Genomic DNA, 19,639 nt, shown 5'->3' with positions numbered 1-19,639 from the left:
GTGAAGCCGTGTTAGTTGTCCTAACAGCGCCAAAATATTGACCGCATAGAAACGCTGTTAAGATGTTGTTAGTGAAGCCTTCTGTCAGACTATCGGTAGTGTTACGAGACCATTTGCCTGGCCCAAGGTTGATGTCCATTACCATAAGATCTATTGTTGTGCTTTTTATGTCTGTTTATTTTGGTGTGCATGGGGTTCAAACACGCGCCTTTTTCGCAGTAGTTGTTGCATGTGTCTCGCGGTAGGACCGTCAAACATGTCCAAGACAAAACGTACAAGGGCTCCCGATTATTCGGTGGAGGAAAAGCGGGTAATTACCCGCTTGTTTTGTAAGCACAACAACATCCTGACAGCAAAACATTCGTCAACAATTTCACAAAAGGATAAAACAGTGATTTTCGCGGATATTCTTCATCAAGTTAATGCATGCTGTGGGTGTCACCAAACGCAGTCTAGACGGCATCAAGGATAGGTGGCAAGCGGTCAAAAGAGAAGTGAAAGCAAAAGTTGCTGCATATCTTCACAACAGACTTAAAGAATCCGTGAAGACAGTGGCGAAAACCCGTACGCAGATGATGACGATCCTGAAAGCATCCTCAACGAGTATGAAAAGCTGGTTTACGCTATTCTCCCCCCAGAGCAAGTTGCAGGTGGGTTTTGTATTGCTTGCATTGTTTTAATGTTCTATAGTTTTTCTTAAAATAAATATTATATCAAATTATGCGCGGGAGGTCGAGAAGCGTGTCACATGCATAACATAGCCTCCATCAATGCGCGCGACAACACAGGGTGATTTAAAAAAAACGAACCGTGAAAGCAGATATGTGACATTGGTAGCATTGAAAAGAGTAGACCAATACATTTTGGATGATGTATATCTTATAATTTTATCGTCAGCAGTTTTCAACATATTAACCCTTGGATCTGGGTTTCGTTTTTTTTTAATCATACTGTAGATTAAATATTTCAATATTTTTTTTAAATGAATAAAAGCTCGGGCCTTTTAGTGAAAATGAAGCGTGTTTCAAAGTTAATATCCCAAGCTGTTAAGTGTTACCTGAACCTCATAAGATTTTAATATAAAAACTTATTTTCTGTTTTAACCGTATCACATTTTGTTTCAGGAATTGAAGGAGGATTCGCTTCTGATGAGATTGGCTGCAACCAAAAGAAGTTTGGTTCAGCCTCGACGTCGTCAGCGCACTTGGGTGATGATGACGGGAGTGATTTCATGACGACGACGATGATGATGTGGATCCTGGGCACTCACTTTCATCATCTCCTGCAGGCAACGAAGGACCGCGGGCTTCTAGTACCTCATCCTTGAAATCTCAGCGAGAATCACGCAGTATGAATTGGCGGGAGATCCATAAAAGTCGCAAGGAACATGGGCCTTCAAAACCTACAGTCACTGCTAGCGAGTACTACGAGGAAATGTTGAAAATTGAGGAAAAGAAATTGAAACTGAAGAGAAAGTTTTTCGAATTGAAGGAATCATATTACAAGGATAAGTTAGCTATTTTGAGGTCGGAAAAAAAGACTCGGCCAACAACATCTTCTGCCTCACAAGGTACCCCAAATACAACGGAATATCTCAGTTGCAGCCTGCTCCATTGTGGCAACCTTATCACTCTTTTGAAAACAACTAAAATGACGACTGTTCTGAGGATTAAGATGAACTGCATCATGTGTGGGGAATAAATGAATAACGACTAACACATAGTTACACAGGTGTGGTTCTGACGTGTGCATTTTATTTTAATTCTTATTGAACGGTATCGCCAATTATTGGGAACGAAAAATAATTTAAAGCCTTACTGTATTGAATGTCAAAATTATCACATATATCTGTCGTGACATAATCCGGAAAACCTCAATCGGAGGCTTGCAGACAAATTCTGTATTGTGGCCCTTGTACACTTTCCTTTACAGTGTCATTGCTACAAAAAGTAAATTACCCGAGCTGAAATTAATTGCGTGTTTGTTTTGATCTTATTGTTATCTGTCAGCAAGAATTTGTCAAAATTTATTTCATTATTTCAGTTTTTAATGTGTAATGTCAGGTACAATCAATAAATTCTCACACATAGTTTTAAAAATTATTTCAAATTATTCGAAAACCCGACGAACTAGTTCATTCCGAGCTCTTATCCCCTCATTGTTGTCCCGGATTATCGCATGGCCGGCATCTACTTCCATGGCATTCATCACATTTTGATCAATCACTTGATTAAAAGGTACCCTTTGTTGAATTGCGAAATTATGAAGTGCACCACATGCTGCAATAATCCGTGATTCTCTTGCTGGCTGAAACATGATAGGCTTTGTCAGACATCGCCATCGCATCTTCCAGACTCCGTTGCACCTTTCAATTGCTGATCGAATACTTTTGTGAGCCCTATTGTAACAATTTTGACCATTATTGCCTGGAGTTGCATATGGTGTAAGAAGCCACTTTTTTAGAGGGTATCCAGAGTCCCCAAGAATCCAACTGTCCGGTACCAAGCCATTCTCGAAGCAATCCCATGCATGGGAATTCTGTAGGATGAATGAATCGTGGCTAGACCCCGGCCACCTTGCATCCAAGTCGAATATCTTTAAGTCAGGGCCACAGACTATCTGAGTGTTGATCGAATGCCAACCGCCACGGTTAACGAATGCCGCCTCAATTGCAGGTCTGTGCGGACCAATAACTTCAACATGACTTCCATCTATTAATCCTGCGATGCAAGGAAAGCCACGCCCACGTTCATAGAATGCTTGTTTTGCTAGAGTGATTTCATCAGCATCCGGCCACTGTATGAAAGTGTCGATCCGATGGATAATGGTATGGATACAGTTGCTTGCGCTACGGTTCGACATCCCATGTACGTCGGCAATCATAGGCAGAAATCCTCCTTGGGCAAAGTACCGCACTGCGGTACACAATTGGTGAGAAGGTTCTAGCGCCTTTGACCTGGAAAAACAACAGGCAACAGTTTTAGCACTTCTCATAGAATGGTGTATAGGAAATTTGTGTTCATCGCATACTATGATAAAATGGAGCATACATGTATCAATGTATGGGATATGTACCTGTGGCTGAAACGTTCTAAGCTTGGTTCCAGTATGCCCACAAGTCCACCAAATATCTCTTTAGGGAAATGGTATTTATCGAAGAATTCACCCTCTCGGTACTGTTCAAATGGGTTTATTCTTTGTTTGAATGTTCTCATAACATCAATTCCTCCGTATTGAAGCTGTTCCTCCACCGCGATGTTGGCTTCGACTCGCCACATCTTGCCCGCCTCGAAGCAAGACCTCAACTAACAGCGCACTAAAGGTGGTCCCGATCACCTTTACTGAATTGACCTACCAGCGCCTATCGATATGTCCTCCGATAGCCTAACAAACTTTATATGCGGCTGCCCTAACAACGTTGTTACGTACCGGAGATTCTATGCGGGATAGTGCCTATCGGCGGATCCTTAAATCGCCGATAGGCCCTGTTAGCGCTATCGGAGTTTCTATGCGGTCCGCCCAGGATTTATTATGAACTGCACTTAACAGTGTATCATGTACTATAGAGGTTCTTCACTGACGTCACATGATGACGTTGCCAATTGTTTTGCACTGCCATATTGGCCGTCACACATTGTCACGACGTAAAGATAATGCGTTGGCAGGTGGCCGTTGAAATGTACGTCGTGACCTCACGTATTTTGACCCGCAATGTTTTGAGATTGCCAAATCACCTACCCGAACCCTTGACATTGTCTGCCTCAGAAGCTGTTTTTTAGCCGAGGCTAGTAGTCTCGATTTAGGACCAATCAGAACATCTCTTACGGAACAATCTCAGCAACTGCAGTAGTATCCGACAGCCTACAACCCTTGATTCTAAAAAATGCACTACATTTGCATTAGTTGGACAATTTTCAAAACAGGCATCAAGGTTGAACACCTGCAATCGGCATTAACCTTTGCCCTCTTTATGTTCTTATATCAGCGCTGTGATTGGTGCACACGCTGAGAGCATGCCGAGAAAACAGGAAAATCAATGGAATCCATCATGGGTTTGTGGAACTCGATAGTGGTGAGGCAAACGCAGAGTCAGGATGGACGTCATGTGAAGAACCTCTATAGGCCAACAAGGCCTTGCTTTGAATTCAGCGGTCATGGTGAGGCAACCATAACTGGTGCAAAATGTAGAAGCATTCAAATACCTTTGAAAACCTCATTATTAGCTCAGCCGTCGAAAGGTCACCAGAGCTGGTGAAATAACTATTCATTTTGGTGCCTGTCCCTTCATCTGTTAACATGGGTGGACATCTTGTAATCGTAAGGCCTACGCAATTCAAATAAGGCTATGAGAAAGAACAGCCACGGAAATGCCCTATACAGAAAACACACACTTTTCGACTAAAATTCTTCTCACCAGGGGGAAAATGGTGTAAATTACAAGGAAATTGTTTGTCGCTTGATTGCAATAGACAGGGCATGAAATATAAAGACCATTTAGACGGCAGGCGAAAAAACCACATTCGGATTGGATCCGGATGCGATCCGATTGAACCACATTCAGGTCTCGAAAATTGCTCGCATTTAGACGATCAGCGCAATCCAGGCTCATTTCTATAGCTATGGAACTCTCCAATACCTGTTGGTTGTGGAGGTGTAAAAGAATTGGTTTGGTACTTGCACAGCATTTCTTCGCGGGATCGAACACATCGCTATCCGTAAACCGATCTGCCTTAGCCATAACTTGACTGAAAAACTCTCAAATTAGTCTGTGAAAAAAACACTTCAACTCACAATCTCACTCTCTGCGCCAAAAACACAATTCTCATGCAACGCAAATAGTTTCAAGTAGCAACACACACGTTAGTGCGCATGCGCCCAGGTAGAATGAATCCGGATTGGGTATCCATTTGGGTTTAGACGAAGCTATTGATCCTGATGTATCCAGATTAAAACTACCTCGATTGATGGTTTTCTTTTAATCAAGATGGGACCACATTGATCCGGATCATTTTGCATTCAGACAAGAAAAATTTAAACCGCATTCAGATTCAATCGGATCGCATGTGGTTTTTTTCATGTCATCTAAACGGCCCTATAGTTAGGGAAGTCTGCATGCAAGCATCCTGACATAACCAGTAGTTTTCAATATACTCCGCCCCACGATATTTCAAAACCCTGGTGAAATCCATACCCTTCAAACGGACTGTAGTGGTAGAAAAAGAGTGCCCTTTCAGAGCGTCGCTCTGTATTAAAAGCGGATTGCCCATGAGCAATGCGTTTGTATGTTTTTTTGGCTCACCGTGAGGGAGTCTTTACAACACCGCAGTGTCCGTTGTCGTATCCTGTTTCAAAAACAGCAGCACATTTCTTAACCGCTAGGGGTATGAACTTGAAACTTTCTACACAGGACCCCCCAGGTCAGGTGACCTCTGACAATGAATTTCGGTCTGATCTGATTCTTGACCTGGCCACCAGGGGGCCAGAAGTTGAAACCTACAATGTGTGATATCTCTCTTAAGAAAGACTTGTTTTCAATAGTATTTTTATGGTAGGTTCTCCTAGCATGGTTACATCACATATCATACGGTTTTTTATTTGACCTATTTTTCAAGGTCACAGAGGTCAAATGGTTTAAATTGGCCATTTGAGTGTAAGTATGACACGTTTCTTAAAGGCTAAAGCTATCAACTTGAAATTTGGTACACATGACTCCCTATGTCGTATAACCGCCGACACTGAATTTCAGTCTAATCTGATTCTCACCTGGGCCACCAGGGGCCAAAACTAAAAAAGGTAAGAAGTGCAATATCTTGCTTATTACTGACTTGTTTTTGATGATATCTTTATGGTAGGTACTCCTATCAAAGAATCGCATATCATACGGGTTTTTGATTTGACCTCATTTTCAAGGTCACATAGGTCAAATGTGGTGAAGTGGCCATTTGAGTGTGACTGGCATGTTTCTTAACCACTAAAGCTATGAACTTGAAATTTGGTACACATGACTCATGTTACCTCTGACACTGAATTGCGGTCTGATCTGATTCTTAACTTGGCCACCAGGAGGCTAAAACTAAAAAAGGTAGAAAGTGCAATATCTCGCTTATTAGCGACTTGTCTCGATGTTATTTTAATGGTAGGTACTCCAAGCAAGGACACATCACATTTTATACTGACTTTGGTTTGACATATACAGAGTGGTCCAGAAAAAATGCAAAGGATAATTCCACTACCAGGGGAGTCAAAACATTGATACCAGTGGATGGGGAATCTTTCTAGGAGAGGAATAATACCAAGATCACTCGATTTGGTTCAGTAGTTTTTGTCGTAGAGCCTATTTTGTGAAGCACGGACATGTTTCATTCGCGCATTGGAAAAATCGAACTGTCCCGGTAAATCAAACTCAGTAAGTAGGTGGATTAAATGTTAGGTAATAATACTGATATGAGATAATGTCGATAAGGTTCCTAGTGACCATCTGCAACTGAGGAAAGTTCGTGTTAACATAGCTAGGCCTCAGGACACAACCGAGGTGTTTGTAACCTACCACAGAAGCGTTCTGTTTTTTCTGCATTGAACTTGGCCAAGAGACTCCAACCATGCTTCACAAACGTCTCTACAACAGAAACTACTGAATAAAATTGATCGATCTTGGTATCATTCTTCTTCTAGAAAGATTCCCCATTCACCAGTTTCAATGGTTTTAACCCCCTGGTAGTGGAAGTGTCCGGTTGCATTTTTTCTGGACCACCCTGTATACTATACATGTAGCATGTTTCTGAACCAGGATGAATTCCTAACCACCAAATATCTATGCAGTGAGTACAATGGCTTCTGGCCGTTTCATTCACATGTATATTACATTTTCTTTATTCTAAACTAGCATAACACCCGTGGCACGGGTTGTTTTAGGGTGTTGGCTTACTGTGGGGTCGGGGCAATTTGGGTGAAATGAAATGATATGTCTGGGGGTTGTGATGTTGTCTTGATTTTGATATTCGTAAAATAGGTCCATGTGTGATGTGGAGCACTCTGCGCCGACCCAAGTGTTTACAAATCGAACATGATGATTTGGGGGGATGATTTTCGTCCAAATTACTTACACTTTATGCGTTTTTGGCAAAAACGACCGGAAAAATCTAACTCCACCACTCTTCATAGTGGTCACGACTTATTTTGACAAACTATTTCGCGAATGGTGAAGAGGCAATGGTGTGTTACAAACCTAGTACAACAAATGCCGCGAGCATAGTGGGTGGCAGCACCAGACGGAGGAAGTAGTTCGCCTAGGGTTTTTTCGACACCCTCCGCACGGACTCCACTCGTTCCGGAACACTCACTTACTTGTTAATCTGCAGTGGTTAGTCTGTTTTTATTGCAGTAAAGAAATGTTAATCAGGATTTTATATTTGCCTCGGGTATTCATATTGGGAGCTGTGCGCTACTTTTACCCAGTGCTTGGGTCGGGTGAGGCGGTTTTGTTATTATGTGGCGTGTATCACGTGATGAATTCCCATACGGTACTTAGAAAAATTAAGAGCGATTAACAATGTAAGGTGAAAGAGTACAACCAAAATAAAGGGGGAAAATTGCGGAAATGGATGAATGCTTTAAAGGCCATATATCAAGGTTTTTTGCCATTTTCTGCTGTAAGACGATTTCAAAAGTGTACCTAACACTTTATACAATACAGAAAACCAAATGCAATTAGCTCCATCAATTTTGAAGATATAGCCAATTATGTGTTTGACAACTTGATTACCTGATCAGGCTAGCAACTGGCTTGTTAGAGCCAGGCGGCGGGTTCAGCAAAAGTTGTGATGTAGATCAGGTCATCTGTACATGTCATGCAATCATAAAAGCAGGAGGGCCTTAATTAATTATGCACACCTGGAAGTAATGTGTTTCATTCACTATGGTGTATTGTGTGGCTCCGAATTGTGTCAAGGATAGCACAAAGAACAATCGAATGACGGATGGGACCCATTTTCATGAATTTCCAAAGCCAGTTGAACGAGAGAGGAGGAAGCTGTGGATTCGGAAGTGCAAACGTTTGGAGTGTTGGAAGCCTGGGCCTTCGGCCAAACTTTGCAGTGATCACTTTATCGATACGGATTATCACATGAAGCCGGCTATCTGCATCCAACTGAATATTAAAATGCCACTTGTTAAAAACAGCTGTTCCAACCATGTCAATTGCATTTAATGCCCGAGGCTGCTGAGGTCGGTTGTTATACATAATGTGTAGGCCCTATTGGGGCCTGTGATACCGCATAGTGTCTTCTTGTGTTCCAGCCATAGCAAGGTGACAGCGACACAGGTCAGTGTCAGTGACAGCCACTGTCAATGACAGATTATTGTCATCTGACATCCAGAAGTATTAAGGTAGCAGGAAGGGTTGGGCGTTTGTGGTTTCTGAGTCTGAGGGGGTTGGTGTCTGTTGACTGTGCTTTAAGAGAGACTAGGCATGGCGCCAGTCTCTCTTAAAGCACAGTCAACAGGCATTTGGTCTCAGTATTTGGGTTTTGATTGCCATGACTGTACCCCTGTAAAAGTCAGAGGAGGAGAAGTTTGGAATGATGAAAGCATTGAAGAAGAAGAAATGTTATTATTGAGGAAAGCAAAATTTATTATGAGACAAGAAGGCAGTGTCCTGACTTGATTATTTTGAAAATGGCGGTCTGAACACATTAAAAGGTGGAACATGGCATTTTAACGACTTTGAAGTGTTCCGCAGTTAAAGGGAGACTACAGGCAGCAGCTAGGTAGGCAAGATAAAGTCATACAAATTTGCCAATAGGGGTCAGTCATATCTCTAGGCATGGCGCCAGTCTCTCTTAAAGCACAGTCCACAGGCATTTGGTCTTAGTATTTGGGTAAGTACAGAATCAAGGCAGCTGAGAGAGCAATGATTGAACGATGCTGTGGACAAGTCCAAGGATACTGCATCAGTCACGACCAACTTCTCATCAGAAAGCGTCACCACCAGCATATTCAATGTTCAGTTCCAACCTGTACCAGTCCAATGCACGCCTGTCATGGTCAGCAGTGGTCAGCTTAGCGCGATATGGAACATTCTTTTCCGAAACTCAAGCGAGGGAAGTCTGCTCATTAGCCTATCTCGCGCACTGCTCCTTCTTGTCAAACATCGTAGTGAAATCGTGGTACAGTGGGGCGTCCTCGAGGATTGCAGCTGGTCGGACAGACGTGAGGTGGAATGTGGGCGGCTGCACTTCTTCGTTGATGTGCGATGGCAGATAGCACAGTTGTTGCGTTGCATGACAGCTGAAAGTGAATGTGATATCATAGAACTGAGGCGTTTGCAATGAGACTATAGGTGAAGTAGAAGCAAGGAGTGAAATGGGCCATCTTCCAGTGACTAATATACAGAGTAAGGGCACTGGGTGTTGTTAGATTCAGCATTGAATGTATTCCTCGTACAAGCGTGAATAGTGTGGACATACAGTGAGAGGTGAGAGACCCCTATTGACTACTTCTTGTAACTTTATCTTGGATATTATATTAGTATTGAACTTCTAGCCATGGAATATGAAGAAATTGAAGTTGTAGGCATGGAATATGAAAAATTATTCAACGGTGAAAGACATTATTCCATGAGGCTTTGCCGTGATCGCAAAGGACGCGACGCGATTGGTTCACATGCTAATGAGGTATGATAATGATAATTACCTCTATAATGCTACTTGGATAGCGACTGTGTCGTTGATTGCAACAGTGGTCTATGTCAATGTGTGCCTGTAATGTCAATGAAGTATGATGAGATGATGACGATAGTGCAATTATTAAATATTGGCAAGAGATCATACTACAACATAGGTCTTGTTTTTGACAGATGACTGTGCGACATTCCCATTGGGTCCTGTTAGAGTCAGCGCTGCATGTATTCCTTGTACAAGCTTGAATAGTTGTGACGGACTTTGAGGGGTGAGAGACCCCTATCGGCTACTTCGGCTAACTTTATCTTGCCTACCTAGCTGCTAGCAATAGTGCCCCTTTATCAAGACTGAAACCCACTGTGCGGGACTAAGAAATTACCTTTATAATCCTAGTTGGATAACCACTGTGTAGATGATTTGAAGAGTGCTCTGTGGATGTGTGCCTGTAATGTCAATGAAAGTATGATGAGGTGATGACGATAGTGGAATGACGAAATATTGGAAAGAGATCTATTCCTAGGAGAACATATGTCCTGCTTTGACTAGGTGGCGCATTTTAGAATCAGCAGTGAGCACTGTGTGTAACATGGTGGAGGCAGCGGAGATAATAACTATGTCGAAAGTATTGTTATAGGGCCTTCCCTAGGCCCATGGGGTTAAATTTACAATCCACGATTGAAAAGACGTAGTTTGATCGCATTCAACTATAAATCCATTGAACAGTTGTGTTCCTTTAGTCAACCGATGACCTTTTGTTGGGCCATGATCGGGGATTGTAAACTGTAAATGTATTATGGACTGGGAGACGGGGAAACACAAGTGAAATAGACCAAAACAAGTGATTTTGGGGCTTTGGTTTAGACGCATGCCCCACATGCGCAATGCTGGATTATACGGTTCATGTGAACTTGTTGACATCTACATGAACTTGTTGACATCTACATGATCATGATCTAGTGCTGTTATTGGTCATGGTACATGGTAGGCCTAATCATCATGGCTATATATGTTTCAGGAAAAGCTCGGAGTAAAATGAACTGCCGATGAATAATGATGTTGTCCATGTTTACCATGTTTACTAGTACATAGCCATAGGGTATGCACTGGCCAGTGCACTTTCTGCACGTCGTCAAGGTCATGTACGTGATACCTTGCATATTTTGTTTTTTGAATGCGCATGCTTTTTGGGCAAAATCACTTGTACCAACACTAATGAATAATGTCTTCTTATCCCTATGACTCCATACACAGTGAGGGCATTCTCCCATTCCCATCAAATGGTAACTTATCAGGGTACCGTATCAGGGTGGAAGTTGGGGAGCAGATACCTACCGCTGCACGCCTGTCATAATCAGCTGCAGTGATGAGCTTAGCGCGATATGGAACATTCTTCAGAAACTCAAGCGAGGGAAGTCTGCTCATTAGCATATCTCGCGCACTGCTCCTTCTTGTCAAACATCGTAGTGAAATCGTAATGGAAAACGTCTGGCTTTGCGCCAGACGTTGAGACTAATAAGTGAAGAACTTATAGGTAAAGAACTTCTACTTGCCCGAGACTGCTCTGATAAAATTATCATTGCAGAGACTACGGTGACGTACACATATATTTTTTACAATCAAAAATGCCCTCAAAAGACGATATGGAATGATTATTTTATTGATATTTCCTACTATATACCTTCCAATTATCACTTTATACAAATAGATCGGCGTTAGGTCGCATGCTTTTCTTTCCTGGTGACACTATAAAGCAAAATAGTTGCAACCCCGTAAATGCGCTATAAGTCCAATAATAAGTGACGGTGACCCGTTATAAATGTTTCGCTAGCTTCGCTTTTTTGCCGCTACGCGGCGCGTTGGGCCCTTGCGTCTAGGCCTATCTAACGTTGCACGGCATTATATCGTCACGTCAAGATGATTGTGCATAATACCGTCACTTTTCAATAGTAGTTCAGCGTCATGACATAACTGGCGATACAACACTGACGAGGCGAAACAATATTGTGCAACATTAGTCTGTTCAAAATCATACATGTTATGCATCTGCAACCGTCTATCAACGTCTTCTTTGCTATATTGGCAGGTCTGCCATGCAAATTGATTAACCACAAATTCTAATCACTTTCGTCCGAATGATCACTCTCATTATGATCTAGTGATATTAATGGCTCGAACATGTACGGCTCAACGTTTAAATATCCTTCTGTATCGACCAAAACATCCTCAAATTCACTGCTCTCACTCTCTGAACTGTATGCGGAAGCCATCTTGCTTTGTTCTGACTGACCTGATCTACGTCATCAAAAAAATCCCTAGCGGCCACATGTGGAACTAATCTAAAGTTGTGTGTGGTGGGAAATTCAAATAGTTTAAAATTGAAAATTGAAATAACTAAATAATGACTTTATTTTTAGAATTTTTTTTTAATGTCTGGGATCTTGTTTTTTTAACCCTCAACATATTTCATGAGTATCAAGCATGTTTTCAAACCTTGATATATGGCCTTTAAACATATAGTGGCCCCAATACTTTCCCGGCTTATTTTTGTATAATCCCACACTTTTGATTTAATAGATGGCCCCATATGCAAATCAGACCTGCTGAAAAGGCCCCTTATGTTCATGAGTATGCCCATATATAGAAAGAACAAAGAATGCTATTTCTCCGAGATCGCTGCAAATTTTACCAATTTAACCCGGCGAGGTCCATCTCCATATCAACCACGACTTTCAGGAAAAGTTTCGAGGTCATCCTATCTGAACTGACGGGATGTGTGACAAACTATTTCAGCTCTACGTCCATTATAGTAGTGATTTGGCTTGCGGCCGTCTTGGAAATGATATTTTGCCATTTTAAAGCCTTTGGCTGTAGCAAGAGTGATTAATTATTTTCATAGTAGGTAGAGGTAGGCAGGCAAAATATTTTATTGAAGAATTTAGAGTTTTTATTTCATTCTGACCAGTAAAAATACTTATTTGTAAAAAAATAAATTATTTCGCCTGCCTACCTCTACCTACTATGAAAAGAGTGGAGTAGGTAACTAGCTAGTAGGGTAGTAAAGAGAGATATAACACTGAATGTGAAAAGTCGAAAGTAGTAAGTAGTAGTTATTACTAGAAAGTAATGTCAGAAACTTTCAACTTTTGTTTAATTTTCCGGGTACGAATTATCCTCGGGCACAAATTTCCCAGGGACGAATTATCCTAGGGGACATATTTTCCAGGGACAAATATTCTGGGGACGAAATTTTCCTCAGGGACGAATTTTCCAGGGACGAATTATCCTCGGGGACGAATTATCCGGGGACGAATTGTCCTCGGGGACAAATTTTCCAGGGACGAATTATCTTCGGGGACGAATTTTCCGGGTACGAAATTTCCTTGGTGACGAATTTTCCGGGGACGAGTTTTCCGGGGACGAATATTCCGGGGACGAATTTTCCTAGAGCCGATAGGCATATCAATATGTTTACAAAATTGAGGTTGAAAGAGACCTACCAGGTGCTTTCCATGTTTTTACATTGTACCCATGTATTTCAGCTCAGTGCCAGGCCCTTGGGCCTGTTGTTTGTTAGATTTGAGATGTTTTAAAATAGAAATTGATACCTCACAGTCGGTGTTGATTTTCCCACAAAACTGCCTGAGCAGAGCTTAAATGATGGCCAAAACGTGGGCAGGCGAAAAAACCACATTTGGATCGGATCCGGATGCGATCATATTGAACCACATTCTGGTCTCGAAAATTGTGCGCATTTAGACGATCAGCGCAATCCGGGCTCATCTGGATGCATCCAGATTAAAACTACCTCGATCGATGGTTTTCTTTTAATCCAGATGGGACCACATTGATCCGGATCATTTTGCATTTAGACGACAAAAATTTAAACCACATTCAGATTCAATCGGATCGCATGTGGTTTTTTTCTTGTCGTCTAAACAGCCTTACTGCCTCAGATATGATCTATATTTTAGCTCCACCCTCGAAGTTTTGGTGAGACAACTAATACCCTGGTGTCAATTCCTTAAAACTCCGACAATGAATTTCAGCCCGATATGCAGATTTTTACCTGGCCACTCGGGAGCAAAAAACTGAAAATTGACAAGTGCTGAGGTAATGACCATAACATCTCCAGGTACTTCTAAAGGGAATGATGATAGTCAGCGGAGCTGGTAAAAGAACTATTCAGAATGTGGTCTGCCGTCCATCCGTCAACATGGTGCATGTTTTGTAACCCTTGGGCCTAGATTTCAACTTGATGACAAATTAAGGGTAATATTTTCTCTTGATCAGAAACCAAGAATTAGTGCATTTGACCTTCATTCTGTGTGTACAAGGGATATTTTTTCAGAGCACAGTACGAGTCCTTATCCTTAACTGCCAGTCATGTAAGATTTAGAACAAGGGCGATGAGATCGCGAGCCTGGTTGACAGCGAGAAACCGGATGTAGTAATCAGCACCGAATCGTGGCTAACCGACCAACACTACTCATTTAAATAATTCCTGGTGGTTATGAAGTCTTCAGGAATGACAGAGGGAAGAAGCATGGCAGCAGCATGTACAGGGGAGGAGGAGTGTTCATACTGGTAGCAGATACTTACCTGGCGACTGAAATTCATGTTCCAGGTACCAACACATGTGAAATGCTATGGGTTGAGATAAATGTGAAAGGTCACAAGAACATGGTAATTGGAAGTTTCTACAGGCCAGAATACACAGACATTGACTGCCTCAGAACTTTAGATGATTCACTCTGCTACATCTCCAAAGGAGATGCCCACATCTGGCTGGGTGGCCGTGACTTTAATTTACCTAGTGTAGACTGGGAAGCAATGGTATTCACCCCTGGTGACAAATACAAACAAGGAAAGTAAAAAGACTCTCAACATTGCAACAGACCATGGTCTAGAACAGAACAACGAAGAGGCCTGATGACAGAAGAACACTCCAGTCAATCAAGATGCAAGTCCAGAAGGAAACACACAGGGCCCACATCCGGTATGTTGACATACTAACATGTGGAGATGCTGACCTGTACAACACTGGTGACAGAAGCATCGGGAAGTACTTCTCTTACCTGAAGGGACCAAAGAAAGACTCAAGCAGAGTCTCCCCCTCCAAGGCCCATATGGTAGCATCATCAACAATGCAAGAGGGAAAGCTGGAGCCCTAAACAATCAATTTCAAAAAATTGTTTACGAAGGAGAACACCGAGGACATACCAACACCAGACGATGACAGCTACCCCGTCATTCCCCAGCCCGAAATAAACACGGGTGGAGTGCGCAAGCTGCTAGAGGGGCTAAAAACCAAATAGAGCCCAAGGACTAGACGAACTACAGTAGAACCTCCCTTATCGGACACCTCTCTGTTAAGGGCAACCTCTCTACTAAGGACACAATTTTTGGTACCAAATTGGTTGTTTCCATTCAAGTTTACCTCTCTGATCAGGTCACCCCTCTATTAGAACAGCACTAGATGGTGTCCTTATAAGAGAGGTTCTACTGTACCACCAAGGGTCCTGATGGAGCTTTTGACAGAAGTTGCCCCGTTTCTCACAAGTATCTTTCAGCACTCACTTGATAGCAGCAAGCTCCCAGAAAACTGGAGAAGACAAACATCACACCACTATTCGCTACTGTGAAAGCGTTCCTCCCAAATTATGTCTGGGAAACAGTTATGAGCTGATGGATATTACCTAGTTAACTGGAAAAATGGCTTAAAACTTTATTACAGGTATTTGGCCAGAAGGGCAAGCGCAATGACCAAAGTAACAATTGCCTGTATCGCTAAGATCTGCTCATCCTAGTTAAACATAATGCTTGACCATTACAGGGTCATGATAACCTAACCAACTGCCAACACTGGTTTAGATCATGTGATACTGTCATGTATCGCCGAGTGAAAAGGCAAAGAGGGTATCAACAACGAAACAATTTATTCAAACATCCATCACGGAAGCCATTTTGGCATACAACACTGATATACGTTAGTCAGAATAAGAGATTCTTCAATCAATGACCAAGTAATTTAGTATTAGAGAACTAACCTCCAAATTTTCGATGTTAACTGCCCATCTTGGTCACAGAGTGACCTAGTCTCGTTCTGGGAATGAGGCTAGGTCTGAGGCTTAAGTTCGTCTAGGTCCCCCTGCCTCCTTACAGAGCAGTGGTAAGGAGGCCTTGGGGAGCTCCCATCCATCGTTTTGGTTCAGCTTGGCTTTCTGAAGTTGTATGTGCACTGCCTCCTTCATCTTCCGGTGGAGTTATCGTGACTCCTGGTCGGTGATCTCGATCGAGTCAATCACAGGCTTAGTGGTCACAACATGTCCCGATTGTAGTTGGTTTTGGCTCAGGGCCGATTTATAGTCCCGCCTGTCAATCGATTTTTGGTGTTCATCAGTTTGTTCACCCTATGATCTTTCCGTTTCCCCCACATACAACTCACCACACTGTTCACACCCAACCTTGTAAATTACCCCACATTTCCCCCCAGGTTGTAAGAGGTCCTTGGGGCTAACCAGGGCGTTGCACAAAGTGTGTCCTTGTTTTGAGAACAGGCTCAAATTGTGTTTTGCTTATGCTCGTTTCAACCTCTCAGTGACACCTCTCATGTAAGGGATGACCGCAAAACCCACAGGGCGCTGCTTCTCGTCTCTGGGTTTGACGTTAGTCTTTTTGTTTTTACCTCAGTCACTACGCTGTCCCTCCTTGAGAACCCATTCTGGGTTACCGCAGTGACGTAACAAGACTAGGTCACTCCATAATCGAGATGGACAGTTGAAATCTCGAAAATTTGGAGGTTCTCTGAAACTCAAATACTTCTTCATTGATTGAAGAATCTCTATTCTGATTTCATTACTACATGACGGATGAATCTTTAGAGTTTGGCAAAACAAAGACCTCGAAACTCCATCTCAAATATCAAATATCATAAATTGACCGTTATTAGTTTCGAGAGCATATCTCCATAACCATTTATGCTAGGCATTTCATCTTTGGTGGTATGAAGGGCTTATAGTGTCGTGCCTTTTGGCAGTTTTATTGATTTTAGAACTATGCTCGACCCATGTGGGCATGTGAGGTGAAAAACTCCTTTTGGTTTTATCACATGACAATGACATCCCTACTATCAGAGCTGCCAACCCGTTACGGATTTCCGTATTTTGTACGGATTTTGGCCAAGAAACACATGTTGGTACGGTGTTACATATTCACCATGAAAAATACGATTTTAAGTAAAAAAAGCATTAACTCTTTTGCCTCCATGTCTATTCCATTTCTTTACCGATGGCAGTTCTTCCAGCCTTTCAAGGTTTATTCAGGCCTGTTGAGGCCAGGAAAAGTCATCAAGGACAGGGAAATTACCGAATGAAGTAGCTCGAAAAATCGCCACTTCCTAGGTGACAGCTGGTACCATCTGAAAAGTGGCGACCTCTACCGGGTCAGACAATTAGAAGCAATGTAACTTGACATTAAAATGAAATTGACATGAAGGTGAAAGGGTCCATGCTGTGACCTGAAAACATGGATATGGTCTATTGTTTTTACTCAGCCACGACCCACCTTTCGAGCTCGGTGGTTTTTGTCACATTAGTCCCAATCCATGACTTGCAAATGGCTGACATTTGGCTCTAAATGTATGATTCATTATAACCCGCTATCGTCAAAAATCCGTCAAAGTCTCCCATCGCATCTTTATATTTTTTCATTCAATATTTGGCCATTTTGAGTGAATTTTGCCAGTTCGGCACCATGCCGATAATGGCGCATGCCTCCCACGATATTACCGGTCCAAAAACAGGCCTCAATATATTGTCAGATTGACCCGGCAGACATGAACGGGATGGACGCAGTTACTTGGCATGACTATTTCCCAGAAACATCTCATTCTCATCATCATCATCATCATCTCAATGAGGTCGAAGGCCAAGGGCCTGTTGGCCTATATCATTACAGGCGTCATAACCCTATTGCAGTGCTTTGTACCCATACGGGTTATGCGTATTCAGTACGTTTTATGACCTGTAAGTAAGTGGATACTCTCACCATACCAAAAATACGGCAGATTTTCGTGTAAAAAATATGCACAGAAAGTGCAAAAATACGCATAACACGGAAAAAATTGAAAAAATCTGGAAATAAAAGTAAAGATTCTTCGTTCGAGTTATTTTTGTAAGTATTAAACCGGTAATCTTCGAGTTTTCATTCAGTGGTTAGTTTATCGGAGGTGTTAAAGTGCTGGCGCAAGGTAAAAAAGGCGTCGTACATGTTTTGACAGTTAGGAATCGGATGTAGAGTGGTTGACATGCTGTGACCTGAAAACATGGATATGGTCTATTGTTGTTACTCAGCCACGACCCACCTTTCGAGCTCGGTGGTTTTTGTCACATCAGTCCCAATCCATGACTTGCAAATGGCTGACATTCGGCTCTAAATGTATGATTCATTATGCTATGATATGAGTCTCCTGTAGAGTATACAATTTGGATGATTGTAATTCTGTTCTGTTTATCTTTGAAATAAAACTATGTTACACGTTTTGACGAAGATCAGCTCTTTATTGTTTTTAAGTTACACATAAAAACAATGTTAAAATAAGGTTGTGACACATTCTACATTTTGTACTAAAAAAAGCTTTGAAGTGTTCTGCTCACCTTGCTGGACTTGCTCTCAAAACTCTGTTATTTTGTTTAATGCTATAAATATTGCTGTTAATCTTAGGAAGTTGCCAATCAATTTCCAAAACAGCTTTCCCTTTTCTTTTTTTGTCCTAATTATTTCAGGCATGTGATAGTTCCTAAAGACATCGCCAAGCAAGTACCCAAGAACCACTTGATGACAGAAACTGAATGGAGAAACATTGGACTGAGACAGTCTCCTGGGTGGATGCATTATCTTGTTCATGCACCAGGTGAATATGACATAGCGTAGTGGTCATCATCTGTCGTCACCATGAACCAAAACATATGGCAAAACAGTGACAAGTTTCCTGACCAAAGGAACTGGTGTCCCCCATAGTGTTTCAGGCAGGAGGGATTTTTCACCCGCCAAGCCAAATAAAATTGAAATCACGTATCACATATCTTCTTGTTTGATCCCGTTGTACCCTGTATATTAATTGAAAGAGACTGCTGATTTTACACCGACAGCTATTATCATAGGCCTACACCTGCGGCACACCCGCAAGCACACTAGTTTAGTCTACTATCTCTTTTTATCATAATTAAAAACAACCGTCCCCGCTCTGCCGCTAGCCGATCATACAGGTGCGCTTTTGTCCACTCCCTTGACCTCGTTGCCAAAGCTACGGGTGATTGTTTTTGGCTGACCGTCGTCTGCCGGAACAAGTGGATAGTAATGGTAGTACTTCGGGCAGTGCAGTTGAGTTGGGCGCGCGAAGTGGATATCGCTACTGACTGGATAGGCCTGCATATTTTTAGCTACGCTGGCTTCCAGCGGAGCTTATGGTTTGTACTGGAGCTGGCCGAAAGTAGTTCCAGCAAAATAGTTGCATTTTCATCCGAATTTGCTGTAGCTGGGCCAGATATTGTGCCAGGATACCAATATTTTGAACTCTTGTTTCGATAGGATTATAGCTATTCACAGCAGAAAGACTAAACGCCCCGTAATTGGCAGATTTTAAGCTGGAAATTGTCGTCTGGTCAAAAGTCGCAAAACGGCCTCGATCCTACCTCTCTCTGTAATGTACTGAACACGCTACTCATAAGGCATTGCCCTAAGGAATGGCAGCTGAGGCTGATAAAGTGATGGCCATTTTGCGAATGTATATAGAGTGTGTACCTTCACTTCAAAACATAGTTCCAATCTAAATTTTTCATAACGAGCAGTTAGAAAGTGATATTTCCCTATATTTTGATTCTCAATGTCAACATGTTGTTTTGTGCGGTTATTTTGTCTAATTCTAATTAATATTGCCAAAGACACGTAGAGAATCCCAGATT

The 19,639-nt window shown here is 42.1% G+C and overlaps 1 protein-coding gene across 1 annotated transcript in view; it reads left to right on the top strand.

The window, feature by feature from the left end:
- The window catches only part of LOC135502442 (cyclin-dependent kinases regulatory subunit-like), a 51,335-nt gene that overhangs the window by 8,678 nt on the left and 23,018 nt on the right, over positions 1-19,639 (top strand). Inside the window, exon 4 of the mRNA XM_064795276.1 lies at positions 18,461-18,588. Within this exon, the coding sequence (XP_064651346.1) occupies positions 18,461-18,588 (128 nt within the window). The remainder of the gene's footprint in view (positions 1-18,460; positions 18,589-19,639) is intronic.

Source organism: Lineus longissimus, chromosome 18 (genome assembly GCF_910592395.1).
Source record: "Lineus longissimus chromosome 18, tnLinLong1.2, whole genome shotgun sequence".
Classification (NCBI taxonomy): Eukaryota; Metazoa; Nemertea; class Pilidiophora; order Heteronemertea; family Lineidae; genus Lineus; species Lineus longissimus.
Note: the sequence above shows the minus strand (reverse complement) of the source record. Positions and strands in the feature narration are given on the sequence as shown.